Raw genomic sequence first — 22477 nt, 5'->3', positions numbered from 1 at the left:
TTACAAAACAAAACCTGTCACCTGCGTGTATTTAAAATAATGTAAGCTGAAATTTCATTTCAAGTAATGTACGAGTAGTTGGAGACTACAAACAATATACTTAAATAAACTCAAGTAATTAACAATGCGCTCATTACGTCGGCTAAGAAAATGGCTAAAGTCAGAATAAACATTGACAGAGCTGGCGATAGGCTATAACTGCAAACGAGGCTGCCAAAAGCAACGGAGGCTTAGGCTAAAAGAGGCAAGAATATAAAAGTTGTATTTTATTTGTCACATATTCAGACAAGAAAACTGTATAGTATTAAAAACTTGCCAATGCAGAACACCTTTATATCTGCTTCGCTGTGACGGATTTAGCGAAACTTATTATATTCCTTTTCCATTTGATGTATATATCAAACAAGTACTTATTTACTAAATAATAAATTATACTTCTCTGGAAAAAGGATCAATAATTTTAAATAGCTCTGTACTAGACGTATACTTTTCAATATTTAGATGACGATAAGTTTAAAGTAAGGTTGAAACATAATATAAACATTTTCAATCGATTGTTATTAAAAGTTATGTCAAGTAAATTCTGTTTGCAATAACATTCGAAAATGTGTGAGTCTATTAAAGTAATTGTATTTATGACGATTTAACTCAACTTATTTTAGAAATAAGCAGTTTGTTAATAGAAATAAGAATTTAATCTAATCGTTCGATTTGAACTATGATTAGATATTCTGAAATCGCGCTTGATGAGAGCTAGTAAAACGTGGGCCATGTTTTCAAGGGTGACTGAGTTTCCGACAGAAAGGATAATGATGTAATCATATAACCTGATTCATAACTCAAGCCTCTGTACTCATATTTCTGCGTTTAATGACCAGAATTTATTTCTGGCGACAACGCCATTTCGTCCTTCAGTGCTTACGATGTATGATTCCATTCGAATAAAGAATACAGACAGGTCTCTGTCTAACAAGTCTTCGAGGAAATACGATAATAATGTTTCATGATGTATAAAAGAAATATATATAGATATACTCGTATAATGGGATAGCTGTTATCATTAGATAAATTGGGAGGTTAAGGTATAAAATATAGGTTACTTAACAAAATTGAAATAATGGAAAATACAGGGAACCTTTACTCTAAATGAATAATTGATAAAGTAGTGTGGAATGGAGAGTATTGTCATAAGTAATCCCTACTTTAAGTTTGTAAATGGTATTGCAATATGGTTTGAAGGAATTAGTATTGAAGACTAAAAAGGGACTAATCAATCTGAATTTGACATGTTGATTAATTAATGATTTAGGTAAAGATTTCAAAATTATTTTGATTTATTTAAAAATAAATAAATAGGGAAATATGGGGGCACTTAAGAATGAAGTAAATGTGAAAATACACAAATATATAATTTTGATTTAAAATAAACAGATTATTGAATGTCATTGTTAATAAAACATCTATTTTGGAAGATGTTTTATTGGAAGATCCGGACTTCGAATCCTGGCGAGGGCATAGCTGACTTCTCCTGTTTTCTGGTGTCGAAAGAATGTAATAGCTTTATAATTTGAAGACTGTTGTTGTTTTCAAGAATATGAGCTCTGTAAGATTCTGTAAATAAGATCTCTATTTAAAAAATATTATACTGATCAAAACCTTTCAGACAGTCTGCATATTAACGATCTTTGTTTAAATTATTAACTTCAGAAACCTTTTCCCAAACGGATAATTTAGTTTTACACAGATTTAAATACTTCGCTCTTAAATTTGAATGCTACCCTTGAATTTTCAGAAAACATGATCTGAAATTTTAAAACTGAACACTTTCGTCGAATGTGAGTCAAAACTTTTGTGTTTTATTCCTTAAAACGGGTATAAACTTTTATTAAACATAATTATAAGGATTAGGGAACCTTATAAAAATATAATTTTTACAAAACTGTCTTTTAAATTTTAAGAATGTCAAAACATGAATTTTTATAATTGGAAGTATAGTGAACCAACACTTGCAAAGCAAAAGACTTTTATTGACACGCTGTAAATTCCACTAAGTAATACGATTTTCGTGGTATTAGTATATTCATTATATAATTAATATCTTTCTTATATCGGTGACTGTATTTAAATAAGAAAGTACTGTTGAGTTATGCACATATAAATTGATTGTAAAAATGAATTATTATAAGTTCAATGATAATTACAATTTAAAATACCACATTATTTATAAGTGCAGGAGCGCATTATTCAGATTTAAACTTAAGAAACATTTTTATTAACATTTTACACAGCTGCCTTAGTGCCTTTATACAGTTTAATTAGATTCAATAAATAGTTAAATGGTTAATTCAGAAGTCAAAACAACAAAAATCAGCGTTAATTTACAAAATTTTCACAGGACTTGTTTCGATGGTTTTACCGAACCATCATCTTCAGCTGCAAAACCGCAAATGAACAAGATAGGAAATAATGTTTAGACAAGATAAGAAAGCCTGGACAAGAATAAGCAAGTGGCGCCATCTGTTGGCGAAACCAGAACTAAAACATAATTTCTCTAAAAGCCGAAGGCAAATTTGGATTGGAATTAGGATCGTTAACTAGAACAGAAAGATTTTTATGAATGTGAAATGCCTCTAGAAAATCCAGTTCTCCAATGGAAGATGTTTTTTGAATAATTTTGGCAGCAGAAAAATTGAAAGTGTGATTTTCGGACCAACAATGTTGAGCAACAGAAGACTTCTGTGTTTCCTTTTTTCTAACATATGCCTCATGTTTCTAACATATGCCTCATGTTTTAAGGCTCTCTTAGTTTAGCCAATGTAAATTAAACCGCACTGGCAAGGAATCCTATAAATACCCCAGGAATTCATATCCGGAATGGGGTCCTTGAATATAGAAGTTGGAATTTTATTGATGGGACAGTAAACAACCCGAAAGTTAAATTTCTGCAAAATATGTGCAACTTTATAGCTAATTGATGGAAAGAAGGGAATGACAACAGAATTTTTATAATCTCCTAAAATAAGAGTGTGGCTTTTAGTGTGTTGAGATGAGAATTTTTTAACTGCTTGATTAATAATGTTGGGTGAAAAGCCCCTGTCAATAGCTATTGCTTTTAAATAATTTAGTTCTTCATCAAGGGCTAGTTTGGAGTAGCAAACTTGAAGAGCACGGAAAACATAGGAATAAAATGAAGCTAACTTTTGTTTAGTCGGATGACATGATTTAAAGTGTGGTGGAAGGCAAACCGATGAAGGTTTACGGTAAACTGTAGTACTGAAGTTGGATGTGTTACGTGTGACCAGAATGTCGAGAAACGGAAGAGAATTGCAAGTCTCAAGTTCAAAAGTGAACTTAATAGCAGGATCAATAGAATTCATTGTTGAAAGAACTCTATTTAAATCATCTTTATTACCTTCAAACAGGGTAAAAGTATCGTCTACGTAGCGGAACCATGCCGGGAAGTTTAAAGTTTCAAACAATTTTGATTCATAATAATGCATGTAGATATCAGCCAGGATGGGACTGAGGGGGCTTCCCATGGCTAATCCCTCAGTTTGCTTGTAATATTTATTTTGGAAAACAAAATGTGTTTGTTTCAAACAGAGTTGAGTGAGAGAAATTAGCTCATCAATTTCGATGCAAGAGAAATGAAATTCGCGAAGTCTGGTTTCTAGACATCTTAATGCACCCTCCACTGGGACATTGGTGAATAATGATTTTACATCAAAAGAAACCATGAGTAAATTACGAGGAGAAATGTTTTTAACCTTTTTTACAAACTCTATTGAATTTTTTATGGTGTAAATGTTATTGTCTAATAGATTGGAAAATCTAGAAACTAAATATTTAGCTAATGGATACGAAGCAGTACCTAGATTTACTTAACAAAATTATTAATCAAGCAGCAACAACAACATTATTAATCAAGCAGTTAAAAAATTCTCATCTCAACACACTAAAAGCCACACTCTTATTTTAGGAGATTATAAAAATTCTGTTGTCATTCCCTTCTTTCCATCAATTAGCTATAAAGTTGCACATATTTTGCAGAAATTTAACTTTCGGGTTGTTTACTCTCCCATCAATAAAATTCCAACTTCTATATTCAAGGACCCATTCCGGATATGAATTCCTGGGGTATTTATAGGATTCCTTGCCAGTGCGGTTTAATTTACCAAACTAAGAGAGCCTTAAAATTTCGCGTCAAAGAACATGAGGCATATGTTAGAAAAAAGGAAACTCAGAAGTCTTCTGTTGCTCAACATTGTTGGTCCGAAAATCACACTTTCAATTTTTCTGCTGCCAAAATTATTCAAAAAACATCTTCCATTAGAGAACTGGATTTTCTAGAGGCATTTCACATTCATAAAAATCTTTCTGTTCTAGTTAACGATCCTAATTCCAATCCAAATTTGCCTTCGGCTTTTAGAGAAATTATGTTTTAGTTCTGGTTTCGCCTACAGATGTCGCCACTTGCTTATTCTTGTCCAGGCTTTCTTATCTTATCTAAACATTATTTCCTATCTTGTTCATTTGCGGTTTTGCAGCTGAAGATGATGGTTCGGTAAAACCATCGAAACTAGTCCTGTGAAAATTTTGTAAATTAACGCTGATTTTTGTTGTTTTGACTTCTGAATTAGTATTTGTTCGGCGTGTTATTGTGTCTTAATTAGTTAAATGGTTTTAAATAATATTTTCAGAGATTAATTCATATGCACCACGACAAAATTATGAACCTTCAAAATCATTGTTTCCAAAGAGATGCATTCAATTCATGGAAACATTTTCAGAAACAGGGAATTATCGTAAAATTTTACGTATTGATTTTTCTACATGCACTCCAGAGAATATATATATCCATCTCTTTTGAGTTGTACAAAACGCTGGGATACAGTGCAGGAAGTACATGTAAGTGTTAATAACAAAGACATTTTAATCTGGCGCTGGCAAATATTTGGAAGAAAAAGTGATACCTGTAAAGTATACAGACGAATAAAGCATAACTTACTTTAAAACGTCTAAATATTTTTTAAATAAGTGTAAATAAATAGGAAGAAATTACTTACTTCACCATTCAAGTAGCAGAAGATGAGGGAAACCAAAAATCCCTATGGAGAAAAATTATAAAACGTCAGAAAATATATCTCAGAATTTGAAGCATGTTACGAAATCTATCTGCTCGATTACATATATATTTATTCATATTTCTTCCACTTCAGATTCTTTCATAGGAACTTAGTTTTTTAGTTAGTGCAAAGATTGCGAATTCTTCTAGAGTATGCGTCGGCAACCACTTTGGCTGCGGGTCAAAATCAGCCAAAATTAGTCAAAATAAGCAATCAGCGGGTCGAAAATGTGTGTTAACACTTTATCTCCCAAATTACTTTATTTTTTGAAAAAGAATTTGTATCTTTTTTATTATTTTTTATTTCTTTATACATGAGAAACATACCACATAAAATTCACAAAAATGGTAAAGTCGCCACTTTTTTTAAAATTTAAAACTGGGGCTTAAAAGTGCTGTTGGAACATAATTGAGCGATTTTATTGATTACGTCCCATAGGGAAATAAAGGGTTAAGACGACAATTCGGACTTTTTATTTTAAAACATTTTTTTTCGGTGAATAATCAGATAAATTTCATTGAGAAAATAAATACAAATAATATTTTAAACTTATGTAGACTTTAAACATGAAAAATAAAATGATAATTCTAATTATCATAAAAGCAAACATAGCTGAATGAATTTTCTCCTCGATATCAATGGCTCCTTTGATGCTTAACTTATGACATCAATTTAGTCAAGCATGCTTTATAGTCAGTCGTCTTAAGACTAATACAAGACACCTGAATTTCGGTAGTTAAGATGCTCCTGCTCTTACTTAAATTAAATTTCATGTGTGAAAATATTCTCTCGCATTTATATGTTGAACCGAATGCGGAAAAAATGGAAAAGCCAGTTTTGTTTCAAAGATGAAAACTTAGTAGGAAGTGATGCTTAATACTTCGTTATCATGGAAAGATAATAATCTTCTGATTTTTCTAAATCTTTCGGTAATTTCTTGAATTTATTCATCCATAACGCTGAATTTTAAAAACAAGCATTTCTGAACTAAAATTGTCAACTTCAAGATATTGAAAATACTGCAAATCTGAAGCATCTTCTAGCTTCTCGCGCTCTATTGTAAAAGTTAGCATTTCACCGTGCCTCTTAGAAAATCGAAACTGACTTGTTTACTTTTAATGTACAAAATCTACCTTTGGAACATATTCATATTTCTCTCAGAGATATTTTCTTCTTCATGTTGCCTTTTTAACAAGAGAAAGAAACGAAATTCTTTCTTTTTTATGTCTGTTTAAAGTAATATTAATATCGAAGAAAAACTCTTTTATTCTTGGTGAATTTTTGGAATTTAATTGGTGTCGTAAGTCAATTATATTTGTTCGTTATGCCTGTTAAGAATAAAGGTCTTAAAAGCCGTTCTTTGTCATTGAGTCCCAGACCATATTCGCCGACTTCGTAAATAAATATTTATATCTTATTAAAACACTGACCAAATGTATTAAGAACTTTGCCTCGACTTAATCATCTTATGCCCGAATGTAACAGCAAATCTCCATATTTCGGTTCAGTTTCCTTTATAAAAGCTTTGAAGCGCCTTTGTACTACTTCTGCTGGTACTACTATCGTGTTCACGATCTTAACAAACGTCTCTATTACATTTTTCCACTCACTTTATCTCTGCAAATAAACTCTCTTCGTAAGTGCTTCATTTAAACTTTGGAACAATTTATTGATACATATCTAATAATAACTGCAAGCCTACGCATACTATTTACATCGGCACTTTCAACAAGTGCAATGTATTTTACATCTCTAGGTAACAAATTATTTTTGACCTGTTCATCAATATTTTGAGCCAAATCTTCAATGAGACGTTGAACTGTTCTGGCTGACAGTGGCATTTCTTTAGTTCTCTCAATGGTTTGTCTTTCAATTGCGAAGTCATTAAATAAGTGTGTTCGGAGCAATTTATGACTGCGTCTTCCAAAAATTCGCCGTCTGCAAACGGTTTTCCGTTGGAACCAATGCTAAGAGCTGAGATAAAGCTGGCGGATGTAGCGTGATTGTGGCTGGTAACAAAACTCTTTAACAATTTATTTTGTTATAGAAAATTTAATACACATTTAGCAATGTATTCAAATTTTTCTTCATTTGTCATTTCACTCCCATTTTTATTTTTCCAAGAAAAGTGTCTCTCAATATTATAAGTTCTGGCGGTAATACAATTGTGCATTGAATATATATCAGTTCGTCAGCATGTTTGATATATTCATATATTTCTTTCCATACGACTTAAAAAAAATCTCTTTTTTGCTTTTTGCTTGTCCATAATGAAAATTATTTCTCTGCGTCACTATTCTTGCGCTGCTGAACAAGAACTACAGCTGAGAGTGCCACCTACTACTGCCAGATATTCATCAAGGAATTATGGATGGGCGTTGCCAAACGTATCGATTTCTCCTTCAAACTATGTTATAGTTTTTATTAAAAATGCATGTTCATTACTGAAACTTAGTAATACAAGATACAATTGTTATTATTTATTTTCACTTTATTTTTTATGTATTGTGCAAGTATGTATTTCGCATTTATATTTTATAACTAATTTTTATGTAGTATACTTTATTTTGAGCGCAAGTGGATTATTTCCAATTACGAAATGGATCACTTGGTGATCTGAGAATCATAGGTTGCCGAGGACTGCTCTAGAGACCACAATGGAAAAGTTGGTTTGTAAACTAGTAAAAGATATTAAATGTCATAAAATATTTTTATCTTGTATTAAAATTTTTCTAAAGCCACTTATTGTGTTTCAGAAAACTATTTGATTTAAATGTTTAATAATACTTTACAAAAACCTTGTGAATAAACTCAATTCACAAACCTTTGTGATATGTTTTTACACATAGTCACTCATCAAAAATCTGAAGTCAGCTAAACTTATGATGAGACTGATAGAGAGAAATCAGCTAAACCTATGATCAGACAAAGAGATCAGACTGTGGCTCGACAGTCTGATCTCTTTGAATCCTAAACGTCAAATACAGTATTTACAATGGTTAAATGCCACCACGGCACGACCGTACAGAAATTGAATATGACTATTTTCACTGATCAATATCGTTTCAATCTTGTTAACGATTCTGGAAATCAATTATCTTTTGAGTAGTGCGATTACGGTTTTGTCAGGCAAATACACTGACTACCAATAAGTATTTGGACACATGTGATAGAAAAGAAAAACTAACTTTATTCAAATTCAATAGTTGGTAGAGCTTTCACGAGAGGTAATTACAGCGTGGACCCTCCGGGGCATACTTTTAACAAGTCTTTGTATGACAGCTAGTGGTATTTTCTTCCCCTCGGCTTGGAGAAGACATAGAAGCTCCTTCACCGATTTTGCACAGGTAGTGTACCCCTGAATTCGGCTATGCAACTCGTCCCAGAGGTTCTCGATAGGGTTCAGGTCTGGACTCTGGGCAGGCCAGTCCATTCGATGAACTTCATTGGCACCATACCAAGCCTTGGTTAACGTCGAAACATGACAACTGGCATTGTCGTCCTGAAAGTAACAGGGGTCCAACCCGTAAAACTGCCACAACGTAGGAAGCACATTGTCATCCAAAATAGTGCAGTAGGCATCGGAGTTGAGCTTACCATGAATGGGGATCAAGGGTCCCAGCACATACCAGGAGAAACACCCCCAGACCATAATTCCTCCTCCGCCGAACTTGACTGTTGGCACAATGCATTCTGGCAGGAGACGTTCTCCAGGTAGACGCCAGACCCAGACCCTGAAATCCGAATGGTAAAGGATGAATCTTGAATAGTCACTCTAAAGAACCCGTTTCCACTGATCTACGGTCCAATTTCGATGTGCTTTGCACCACATTAACCGAGCAACGCGGTTGGACTTTGTGATCAAAGGCTTATGGACAGCAGTACGACCGAGAAAACCAAGCAGATGTGCTTCCTTACGGATGGTATTCATTGAAACAATACTCTCGGATGCCTGTTAAATCTCCTCGCGGATGAGGGCCATCGGTTGGTTGCGGTTCTTCCGAATTTCTCTGGACACACTTCGTCTCTGTCTCCCAGTTTCGTTAGTCTGCCGACTCGGGGCACATTCTGTCAATCACCGCTTACCTTCCACTTCTTAATCACATAGGCCACTGTCGATTTTGGGTACTTCAGATCGCTAGATATGTCCCGTAAGGATCGGCCATATTTGTGATACCCGATAACTATACCTTTCTCGAAATCAGAGAACTCCGAACTGCGATGCATCTTGCATGCGACTAAAGCCGATGCTGTTTCCTACACGATATATACCGGCGGAGTCCGTGACATACCTTAGGACCGCAGATATCGTCATTTGCATAGGTGTCCAAATACTTATTGGTAGTCAGTGTATTACCGCACCACATCGATAAGGAAGTATAAATGCTGTGGTTCGACCAGATGCTTAGCTCCACGTTATGTTTAAGGGTTCAATAACGTTAAACCTCTAGTGCAGCGCGGTAATCCTTCCTCATATGCGTCGTTGTCGAGGTCCATTTGTTCTCACTCCGTTCTAGGGGATAATAATACCACACTACATTAAGCACATCCTGCAGATGAATTATAGGAAGTGAAGCTGTCTCTCGTATATTGGGCGTTCGTAAACATAACAATAAAAATACCTGTTATATTACCTAGAGACGGCATCTTAAAGCAGGCTTATATCCATTGCATAAAGTCCATCAACTGAAAAAAAAAAACTCTTAGAGGAAGTAGATAATTTTGCACCAACAGCGTATGTATCCTCAATGTTATGCCTGGGGAAATGCAGCAATGCAATTAATTCTATTAAGAGATATCATATTTTATACTAAACATGACCTGTTGCCTTTATTTATTTGTGGAATAGATGCATTTTTACAATGGAACATTACAGCCATGTTTTTATTAAACCGTCTCTTTTAATCCCTGCATTCGTTTCTGCACATATATATTTTCCTCCATCAGTGTGGGTCACACTGATGATCATTTCTATTTGCTGCCCCATTAGGAAGGATGTAAATATATAATACAGTTTTGCTTATCAAAACTGAGGCATGCAAAAATTAGTGAAACAACATTTTAGAAGTTAAATTAGGTTATTAGAATATGGCAAATCATCGAAGGATTTCTGCCTTGGCAGAAGCCTTCGCAAAGGATTTTCTGAGGGAAACTAGCTAATATTGGGGGAAACAAACCATGTAGACAGCCTGTTCTCCTGGACTCTTACCCAAACCAGATCCGACTACCAACTTTCTGTTGTTCCAACTTCTCATCGTTTCAACTTCTCAGTCACTACTGCAGCAAACGTTTTAAAGAGCTACATAAAAACACATAAGAAAATTAATAAGATATACATTCATCTCTGATCGAAAGCAAACTTTATAGCGATACCTAACGCGGAAAAGCGTTAGGTATTATGTAGATTGTGCATAAGTGTCTTTGGTAACAAAATGTATTTACGATAAACAACGCCTTGAAGAGTGCTAGATAGCGTTTGCAGTGATGCAATTCTGCGTCCCACACATACTATACTTCTTTTAAATCCTGAGCATATACTGTCTACTTAAGCCGCTGGATTTCTTTCTGGCCTTCAAGATAATCGATCACTATTGCAGCGTCATTGGGACGACTGATATCATTTAGTGAGCGGAACTTTCTGCGAATTGCACTTTTAAGCAGCTTTGTATAAGGGCCAAGAATTTTATTTCTGTGTGTTACAGCATTCATAGCTGCGATGGTAAAATTTTTAGTTGAGTGCGGAGATTTAAAATGATATCCATCTGTATCTTGATTCCAGTTTCATTTGTACTAGTTCTTAAACGGATATTTCTAGGCTAATTGCGTGTGTTGCTTATTCCAGCAACGTCTAGAATCACTCTTAATCAAAATAACAATACATGAGTAAACTCGTATTTAGTTCGGGGTATTCTAATTACGATGATCTCTGCACTTCTCCAATAGGAGGATTTTACATCCCGAATTAATGGGACGAAAATTATGGATTTTCTTCCATACAGCTGTTTTTTTATACCGTATATCTGGTTAGCTAAATTCCTGTACCTGCAAGGAATTCCCTTCCAATATCGATTAACATCAATTACTTATTTCGTTTAACAATTGTTGATAAATAATGGTATAATGGACCTGAGAAGTTGTTTGGCACGTTTTCAACATTGACGCAGTTGACTGCAATCAAGAACTTCCTTGGTATTCTCACCAGTCAATTTCATTAAATCGTCTCCGGTTTCTTGACACGACGTTTTTGTCTTTTTTTATATGCTTATAGACCTGTTAATGTCTGTTAATGTTCTTTTTCCATTCTCCCAATCGCATCCAGTGAGATATGTTCTTAATGAAATGTTCCATTATCAATCCCCAAAACGTTCTTGCAGCTAATCAAACAGTATTTGAAATTAGAATTTAAAGGATACCCTGATACTACTTTCGACACGTGATAAAAAAAGAGCAGGCATAAAAATTTAAGTATTTCCTTGCAGCCAATATGAATCGCTTTGAATTACACGATAGCGTCGACTTTGAGCTAACAACCAGCAACGTTTCATTGGACTTCACAAAATAGAAGTAACATAAAGCATCTTTATATATAGTTGTTTTCACCTGCCGCCCTGACGGTAGCAGAGCCGACTGTGGTACCGAAGGGCTTGGATTCGAATCCCAGAGAAGGTATGGATGTAAATTATCTGCCCCGTCAAAGGAGGTAACGGTGGCCGCCCGTTAGGTGCCTCCATAATAAAATGATCACCACGTTTGGCCTTAGTTGTGGCGAAAGCCTCAAAGTGGCTAGTGCCCGGCATAAAAATAAATAAATAAACGTTGTTTTCACCGATGTGAAAATCACCTCTTAAACCAATGATAAGATTAGCGATGAAAGAATGTTAAGTATATTTTTTGCATACTGTGTTCCAGTTCGAAAAGAAACCGCGGTTAGAAGATACTTTCTTCTCTAAAATGCCCTCTATTTTTAGGGACATTTACGTAGGAAAAAGTCATGTCTAATAACGAAAGAAATATGGCAATAATTAATTTAAAAATAATTAATTTAAGAAAAACTAGAACAAAAATTATACTAAGTAGCTTTTTAGAATATCCCATTTAAGATAACAACTCGAATCGGTGACATAGTGGACGTAACAAGAAGATTGCATAAATGAATACGTAGAGTCATTAGGTTATATCGTTGCAGGAACCAACGCTCTAGCCGAGATTCGAACTCTGGACCTCTCCAACACATGTCGAGCGTGCTTCCAGTTAAACCATAAAGGCATGTGGAAAACAGGGAGAAAATGCCTTATATTTCTTGGGAAATTAATCTTAATTCCGTAACTACAGACCAGAAAATGAATAAGGTAGAATTTCATCAACAATTCTCTCCTTACTCCTCAACCATTGATAAAAAAGTACGTTTGAATGTATTAAACATAAAACATTTGATAGGCAGTTTGATACTAAAATCCTTTGTTTAATATTTGCTCCAAAAACCCAAACACGCTGAGCAATTCTGCCCCGTAGATTTCAATTAAAAGTAAAGAATATTTCATACTTTTCCGTTGAATGTTTATAAAAGTTCATCATTATCTCCTCCATTGTTATTTGAAACTCCAACAAACTACAGCTGGGTTACCACAAAGTTGCAAAATTAGCGCCATTAATGATTTAAGTGGAGAAGTTTTCACCCGTAAGAAAACACTTCAGTACTTTCAGCTAATTAATTTCTTAATAACAACGACGTATTTGTTAACTTTCTATGTAATTTTATGGCATCACAAAATACTTTCTCATGTGAGGATGAATTTATGAGCTTCTTTGAAAATGAAAGAAAAATTAAATTTTCTTCTCGATTTTGTTTCGCGTCAACATCATCCATGAGGTTATTAAATTTCCTAGATTTTTACAACCAAGCTGAAGAGTTTTTGTTGGGTTACGCAAAACAAAATTGTAATTAAAATTTCGAATTTTTCAATTTCAGCTTTATTATTTTCTAACTGAATAGCCTTTTTTAATTTAAGATAAATTAAATTATATCTGTATTTGACGAATTAAAAATTTATTTTGAGAAATGAAAATTTTATTATTTTTTAAAGAACGAAAAATTTTTAAACATACACAATAAAGAATACACAAGACTTTTCTTTGACACTAACCTTTAGTTTTATTCAAAATAAAATCAATTCCTTAGAAAGAGATTTAACGAAAGCAAGTTATATTTGGCAAGACATATATTGTTAGCAATCTGAGCGGCTGGATCGATTTACCTTTCCGCATTTTCTTAATTAAAAAGAGTTTAAGATAGAAAGATAATATGTTTTGCAAAACAGGCTGTAGAAAGTAATATTCTTTCCTCTTTCTTTCTTCGACATGTATATAATACATTAAGTTTTGCGTGGCGATATCTACATAGCTTCACTTTTATTTTCTAAACTATTGCATTCTGATTTGAACTGCATATTCAGCACATACTTTTATTATTACATTTAGGAATGCTAATAGTTTAGGAGTTTACTTTATTTTTACACAATAAAATTGGTTTTAATTATGATAATTTTCATTAGTATTATTTGTTAAACTCATGTTTATTGTTCGAAAGTAATAGAAAAGAGATTTAAAAGAAATAAAATTTAAAACACTTTTATGCCAGGATATTTTCTTCGTTTAATAAACTACGTACATTAAGAATTAAAGTCATTTTGGATTAAACACAGTAATCTAAAGCCCTTGCGAGATAAAATGATTCCTGGAGAATATTTAAAACAATAAAACTTTCTCTGAGGCAAAATATTAGTTTAAACAATTAATAACAGTAGAATTTTCTGTTATTCATATGTTACAGTAAAAGCAGCAGACATACCTTGCAATTCCAAATGATTTCGGCTCTCCAGCGGCTGAGCGGTAAAGTCACTGAATACTGCCAGTTCACCCTGGGATTCGATTCCAGGCAAATGAACTGGCTCCATGAGTGTTTTCATGGGTTTTCCCATGTGTAACGTAGATACGAGCCAGTTTCCCTTAGAAAATCTTCTACGAAAGCATCCCATAATTGCTTTACCATAATAAGATAAGCCAAACAAGTGATTTCCACCTTCTGTGAAAGTAGCCATCTTAGAGAATAAGATTTTCATCTGCCTCTAATTCTCAAGTTCATTTGTGTTACCAGAAATATCTTTGACCTCTAGAGGTTATCGCCTTGAGATGTTTTACTATACTCGTCACTGAAATATGCGCTGCAATTGTTTCTAGTAAGTGAAATTCAGTTATCAGCGTTACTGATTTAAAAGAAACATGATTGTTCTGACTATCAAAAAAGAAAAAAAATTCCCTGTCCATTTTCAAGTACGAAATGCAGTTGGAATAGGAATTCAGAAATTCATTCATAAACCAGTCTTAATGTGGATGATTCCTTAATATCTGTTATGTACAGCAAAATTATTAATTACTGAATACACGGCTAATCAAAAGAAAATGTTTTCATGACCATACTAAGCAACATTAACAAAATTCATTACAAATATATTTACAAAGGTCTGAATACATATAGAGTAAAGAACATTTTTCGGAACATATTCTGAGATAGGAAGCAACACTGAAATGCAGGTCTTTCCGGAGAACCGCGATATGTGGTACCCTGATCCACTTTTACATAATCTTGATATCACTTTTAATAAATAAAAGGATATCTTCTTTAGTCTGTAAATAATATCTTCTTTAGTAATAATATAAGTACTTTTCTTTTCTTAAGACGAAATATTTGCAAGGAATAAATTTAAATCAGTGGTTGTTATTTGTTTTAACATTGATTCTTTTCATTAAAAATATTGATAGAATAATAAAATTTCTACAATTCAATGCCGTGAAAGAAAAACTTGTTCTATTAACACTATTAATGAAGTAATTTGAACTAACGTTTTCTTTTTAATTAAAATTTCTGTTCGAATGCATACTTCGAATTTGCATCGCTGTATGTAAATATTAATTTTCAAGTTCTGCAAATCAGTTAAAGAACTATGCATATTTCATTTTTCAAAGTCGGGTTCCTAAACATTGCCTGTCTGAACAGAGAGAATTATTTATGTGCTTTGGAAGCATTTTTTAGGTGTGTTTATGAAATATTCATACTATGAGTCTATACTCTACTAGCATTTTTTCGTTTGGATTTGTTTATTTTTTACCTCCAGCAAATATTTCAACACTGCCTCAACAAGTGAAAGCTTGAATACTCTATTTAAATCAGCAGTACTCCAAAAAGAGATTTAACAAGATTTTGGTAATTTTTTAACATTAACACACTCGGCGCGTATTCGAGTCCCGGCGAGGGTGTTGCACATTGTTCACGTATCCTGCTTTAAAATAACCTAATTACTCAAAATAACCTACAATATAAATCAGTTTAAAATTAATAATCTAATAAACTGATATTGGGATACGATGAGCTTCTTCCTGTTAGATTCCTACTTCCCAAACATTTGAAAATTAGCGATTTTCAAAAATATATGACGTTCAAAAGTATCCACTCTTTACTAGTGGTACTTTACTGTGTTATTTTTATTTTCTTACATGCTTTTGCAGTAACTTAAATTCTTAACGAATTCTTCTACGAATTTTGTTCCGACGTCATTTGAAACCATAATTAAGTTTCAGTGAAGATGAGTTTAATGTTAGGAGAAATTCTTTGTATATATTTTTAGCATTCGAGTGAAATAATAGACGGATAATGAGCATAATAAATGTGTTTTAATAGATATTTTATCCTAATTTTCTTTCTTGGCTTTATCCATAAATACCTACCTTTAACTGACAAATAATTATCTACTGGAGACGCCGTTGAGATGGACTTTGTAAATCGAAAGTTTCAATATTATTTTAGTAGAGAAGAAAAAAAAGTCTTAATTTGATTCTGAAAGCAGAATATTTTAAGATAAGTTTAATTTGAACGTCATGAGTTAATTTAATATAATGAATATTTAAAATTTTGTATGACCATAATAAAAACAGAGATATTATCATTAAACGCAAAGCTTTTGAAATGCAGAAGGTGATAAAACAGTTCGAGTCTCGTTAGAACTCGACCTCCGTAACTGCTGACTACCAGCCGGACATGCTTTCAACCATACAACGAAGAAGAAGGAATTAAGAGAATTCTTCACAGTTTCTTTAATTTGACTGAAAGTCTGAAAGCCACAGTAAAATTCTTTCAAACATACTTTTTTAATTTTTATTATACATGCAATATAAATAATGCTTATTCGGTAGCTGGTTTAATTCTGAACCGCGATATCTCAGAAAGGAATTATTTATAAAAGTTTTAAAAAATCATTTTATCATTTTTTTTCCTGATTAATATACAATCAGCACCTAATTAACCGAAGAAATACTAGGAATGATGCCTATGATTAAATTGGGGTTAACCTGAGGGCGATTAAAAATGACATAGCAACAAGAAATAACTCATCATGCGAGACTAATAAAAAGGAAAATGCAGTGTTAAACTGCAGAAAGATACATAAAAGTTACCTGTATTTTTAGAAGCTTAATCTGGATAATAAATTCACCTGGGTATGTTAATTAAATCAGTGTTCAAGATTCTCTAATTTTTTTTCTAGAGCAAAATTTGCTCTCCATGAATGTATTTCTTTCTTAGTGCAGAATCACATGTTACTTGCTTTTGTTTATATCATTCTTCTATTTGGATAGAAGTTAGTGTAAAATTAAAGACTAATGGCTATATCTCTGATGAATTTTTATGATCGAATTATTTACTTTTAAAAGATGATAATTTGGATTATGTATAATTACATCGCGCAGGATTATGGATAAAACGATTCTGAAATACTACAGCACTACCACCTGCTGTCACTGCTGCTATCTGGCGCATTTTTTACAGTTTGTTATTAATTGTCTATAATAGTAATTTTTGTTCCGCAATGAACGAACTTAACGTTTGTTTTTAGACAAAGCTGAGTTAATCCCGTTTCTCTACATACGGATGCTAGTGAATTGACTGCATCTTAAAAGTAATCATAGTTTCTTTCATTTAGCATTATTCTAGTAAGATTTCACGTGTTTTGATTATAATAAGTTTTAATACCGAAGTTTCATTCTCGTATCATCTATGGTATCAACATTCGCAAACTGTAGCATTTCTGCTAATTTAGCTTTATAGTTAAGCCTATATATTAAATTCGTGGCCATTTTAAATATTTATTGCAAAGAAATTAAGTTTTATTAGATGACATCATTATAGTCAAAATGAATTAAATTTTACCAAAAGTTACTATTGAACACAATGACTATCACCCAGAGTTTAAAGTTTTATACCCTCACAGATCTATGTAGGATTAAAAGAATCCATAAAATCGAAGCTTTTATTACAAATATTGAGAGCAATAAAAAGTCTGGAGACTTTTAAAAAGTAACTTAGATGTGGGAAATTAATTAGGAAATTTGCGAAAAGCCATAAATAGCACCATAAAAGTTTTAATGAGGAGAGAATGTCATCACCTGCAGGCCATCCATGGAATAGCTGAGGAAAGTATAGCCTTCCAAAGCTGTGCATTCCCCATACTGCGGACGATAGATAACAAGAAAAAAGTGTAATCCGAACAAGGGAACCAGAACCAAAGTTGCACGAACAGCCTTCCTGCAACATACATACAGATATATCACACTACTGTAAAAATATGGAAGTGCTGTAAATTATCATACGCAAAATCACCTTTTATAGTCTGAGACTCTTTTTTTTAATGTAGTACAAGTGAAATACATGACATTTTTCTCTCAAAAGTTTTAGCATTTATTTTACCATATTATTTATAAAGTATTCTCATTTCCAGTAATATAATAACATTCAATGTCGGTACTATTAATGAGCAGTAGGATAAAATCGATGAATTCTATTACAGATTTCAATTCTGTAATCTGTAATCAGATATATCTCCATCTAATCAAGGAAATGCATCCATTGCTTTTTGCTGCGTATACATCTTGCTTTGGATTAAGTTTTTCGGCTTATTTTGTTATGCGTTTTTAAATGTCCAAAATCCGTAGTTCTCGTGAGCCTTGCTGACTGAGTTATTCAAATTTCTGGAAAACACAAGTCCAATAACTTTGGATAGCAGTCGAAAATGTGCTTCATGTAAAACAATTAGTACGGAAAACGTATTAGAATCACAATTTCAGGACAAATATAAACACTTTATTCTCAATAACTTCAATTATTATTTTGCTATTGTGTTTAAGTTTACCAATAATTTAACTTATTGTAACTATTGGCTATTCAAAGTTTAGCTAGTCCATGTTTAATTAAATCTGCAAAATATTACGCTTTAAAATATTTTCTGTTTTTAACATCAGGTTTGTAAAAAAAAAAAAAAAAAAAAAAACAAAGAAATGACTATCACTAACAAAATTTTGACAAAAATACCAACATTTATAACTAATAAAATAATAAAATGTAGTAATAAAGGTTTTGATTAACTTTACTGACTACTAGAGCTTTACGTGTTTATGTGTGGCTACTAGTATTTTATGCGTATACCTAAGAATATCATTTTCCTTTTATAATATAAAAAAAAAAAAAAAAGAACTTGCGTAATTTTTATTAGAGAACACTGTCAAAATATGCATAAAGTAGTTACTCAAATGATCATAATGAAAGAAGTTTAAGTTACTTAATCATACATAAAGAACGTTTATGAGTTTTAGGCATAATAAATAAATTATGATTATTCAATTATTATTATTATTATTGTTATTTTGCATTTTAAGATCAGTTGAAAGTAATCAAAATCGATCTACATCAAGAAATGTTTTTAATGTTCTGTAAATACACTTATGTATAAACTTTTCATTATTTTCAATATAATTTATGAACGAAGAAAAGATTTACATATAATACTTTCTTCCAGATGCACCAAATCATTTACATTTTATATGAATACTTGCTCGAAGAACATAAGAAATATCTTCTTGTTACATTTTTAGTGTTCATTTCTGTCATTAAATATAACTGCATCTGGAAGAACCTTAAATAATTCTAGAACACATCATTTCATTTTGTACTTACCTAAACTGACTCGGTTCATTGCTATGTGTAGCTCGCAACTTTGTGACCAGTACTCGGATGATGTTGCAAAGAAATGCGAAGTTCAACTGAAAAGAAATAAGTTCAAATAAATGCTTAAGAAATCATTGTGAACTGATGACTCTTTCAAAATTGTGATGTATTAGAGAAAAACTCAAACAGACTGTGTTCGATTTTTCCGAAGCAGAAATGTTGTCGTGAAATTAAGAATTATTTTTCAGAATAATACATATTTTCATGCATAATATACAAAATATGCACACATACATTTCAGAATACACGAAATATGCACACACATATTTCAGAATAGTACACAAACTATTTTTCAGAAATTATTTTACAGAACAGTTTCAGAATGTACTTCAGATTTTTTTCAATGTTCCTAGTTGTAAATTTTCGGCTTGCATCAAGAACAACATGCAGTTTACCTAAAGATCCTATCAACAAACATTAAAGAAAAATTGAGTTTACTACTGGGAAAATTCGATAAATAATTTTTTTTCACAAAAATCACGCTAAAAATCAAGAACAGTATATATTACATCACACTTGTTTACATGGGAAAGTAAATAAACATTTAAAATATTATTTTTGGGAAACTCAGTTGAAATAAAATTTTCAGGTACTTAAGTAACGAAGAAACTGATTTCTGTTACGAATATAATTATGTGCAAAGCACGCTTAAAAGTCTAAATTTATTAGTTGCAAAGTCAATCAGTACAGTTAATCAACAGCAGCTAATCAGCAAAACTAAATTTTGACACTATGAACAGTAAAATTAGCATATTTCAGATGGTCATAGAATTAATAAATAGTATTCAAACCAATAAAACACTATATTGTTGGTTAAAACACGTACTAAACAGGACGACTATACACATTGAATTGGCTTCCTACGTACGTTGATCTGAACTGCGACTTAATAAATATATCATATATTTCAGAAATTTGTAGCAATTTTAAAAGATTAGCAGACATGTTACATGGCTAACAGTAATAAGAAACTTTAATAAGGTTACGTATGTTCATGATTGAATAAAACTTATGCATATATCATTCTTTTTAACATGCATTAATACAAAATAAACATAAATCGCTCATAAAACAGTTAAAATTTCTCCAGAATCCGCTTGCTATCCGCAGCGATAGAAATGCAGATATATATCAAGTCTGCGTAAAAGTAACTGCACGACATATTGTACTATTTTAATAATCTCTCATCTATCTCCTAGTGCAAGTATTACAGCGATTAAAGTGTTATAATTAACTGCTTAACAATCTTCATGATCCTGGCGATATTCATCTAAATAGTTCTCAGTTCAGTAAACTTAGGAATGTACTAAAATAGTTGTATTATCTGGCTCATATTTAACATAATTCTGAAAATATAAAATAATTAGATATGTCCCAAAGGAATGCTTTTAACGATATTAGAAAAATGCGCAAGAAATAATGAAAAGTCATGAGGAAAAAGAAAACTTTCTTGGTATGTACTCTAGATTTTTTAATGCAATTATGTTCTTCGCCCTCCATCTGTATATAATAAAAGCAAGTCAAATTAAAAGGCTTACAAGGATAAAAACAAAAGTTCATGTGGGGGGATTTTTCAATTCTTATAAAAATGTAAGTTTATTGGGGGGGGGGGAGTACAGCGGTAAAAATAATATTCTCTCCCTAAGCCTTAACATCTCTTCTCTGTACCATATTTTCTACTTCAGAGAAAATCTTGTTTGCAGTGATTACTTTCAAACTGAACCAAGGTGAATGTCAGAATTTCCGGATCTGACAGGAGAATTATTTTCTTTCATAACCTAAAATAACTGCTCTTACCGATAAGCACTTACAAACACGGAGATAATGCTATATTCAAGTTATTTATTGCTTTCAAACCTTGCTGACAAATATGAGTAAAATTCAGGTATCCCAGCTTCACTAAGTTTTGCCTCCAAATCCGAATAGCACTCGACGTTGATTATCTGCATTTGCATATGATTACATACTGACTTTATTATCGAGAAAACCGAAGAAAACATATCTTCCAAAGACTTAAAAATTTACAAACCTGTTTTAAATTCAGTTCTGAGGCTAAAAATGTTTTCCGCGTATTTTTGATAGCATGCAAAATCACCTAAGCTTAATTAGTTCATGTTCCATGTGAGAAAGTGCATTGCACCTCCATTTTTCAATTGCGTTTAATAAATAATTAGGTTATATTTGAATGCCTTAACTTGGGTATACATGTTTGGAAGCATCTAATCTTCGCTTTTTAGTTTGAATCGGATATGTATCGGAAATAATTAAGTTAAATTTGATAAGTATTTTGTTACATCGATCATGAAAGGTAAATCTTGTAATCATACGGGATCAGAAAGCAAAATTGTGTCTTGATTTTGTTTATTAAAAACTGGAAGATTTCTTCTTTAAAGGACCAGAATAGTTTTAGAACCTTGAAGCAGGATAGCCAGCATGCGTCAGTACAGTAGGACAAATCAGAATAGTAACTTTCTAATCCACTTAGAGAAAAGAGAGAACTATCGCTGATTTAAGCTTTGAGATCTTGTCAAATTGATAAACTTTTTGATACTTGTCAACATATTTTCCATCTTTATTACCTTCGTATGTAACAATTGTTGATGCACAATGCAATGTATATGATATGATAAATCGTGGATCCGTTAAAAGTTTCACCACTCATTTTTCCCAGAAATGCCACAAAACCTTGGTTTTTTCCGGTCACTGCAGGAGCTCCACCTGTTGCTACAGAATTCAATTTTGACAGAAATAGATTATATTTTTGCAGGTATTGATAAACACAGTTAAATATATTTTACCCTGTAGTAGTGCCATGTACGGTGCTAGGTACAGTAATTTCTTATAAATGGTGTTCCAGCATAACTGCGCAATAGAAAGTTGTGCGCGCGCACACCTCTTCTTAGAGTTTATATGAAAAGATAGAGCGTGCCATGAACAACAAGGGAGAGTCCATGCTAATTAAAATCAAGGGTCCTCAAGCGTAATCCCTCGTAGTTATATATAATATAAAATGTTAGTGTTTCTTTAATTTAAATAAAATGTGCATCAACGGAATAAGTGACTCTAAATAAAAAGAATGGATACAACCAACTTGAGGATTTATTAATGATTAAGGTTGACGCAACAATGTAAGGTAATGACGTGACAACTTTGGTTGTTGAGCCTCAGGACAAGGACAGAATTTCTGAAGTAAGTGAAACTTTTAGGAATTATAATTGTTTTGTTTGAGTAAAATATTCAA

At 32.4% G+C, this 22477-nt stretch overlaps 1 protein-coding gene across 1 annotated transcript in view; it reads right to left on the bottom strand.

Annotated features, from left to right (window-relative positions):
• LOC118195817 (calcitonin gene-related peptide type 1 receptor-like) overlaps positions 1–22477 on the bottom strand; it is a 527958-nt gene that overhangs the window by 30172 nt on the left and 475309 nt on the right. The window contains exons 11-13 of the mRNA XM_085820565.1: positions 19186–19271; positions 17622–17760; positions 5067–5108 (exon numbers count right to left, since the gene is read on the bottom strand). Of these exons, the coding sequence (XP_085676691.1) occupies positions 5067–5108; positions 17622–17760; positions 19186–19271 (267 nt within the window). The remainder of the gene's footprint in view (positions 1–5066; positions 5109–17621; positions 17761–19185; positions 19272–22477) is intronic.

This window comes from Stegodyphus dumicola, chromosome 7 (genome assembly GCF_044657685.1).
Source record: "Stegodyphus dumicola isolate Sdum_Otavi_A_Nest chromosome 7, ASM4465768v1".
Classification (NCBI taxonomy): Eukaryota; Metazoa; Arthropoda; class Arachnida; order Araneae; family Eresidae; genus Stegodyphus; species Stegodyphus dumicola.
This window is presented reverse-complemented; position numbering and strand designations above follow the sequence as displayed.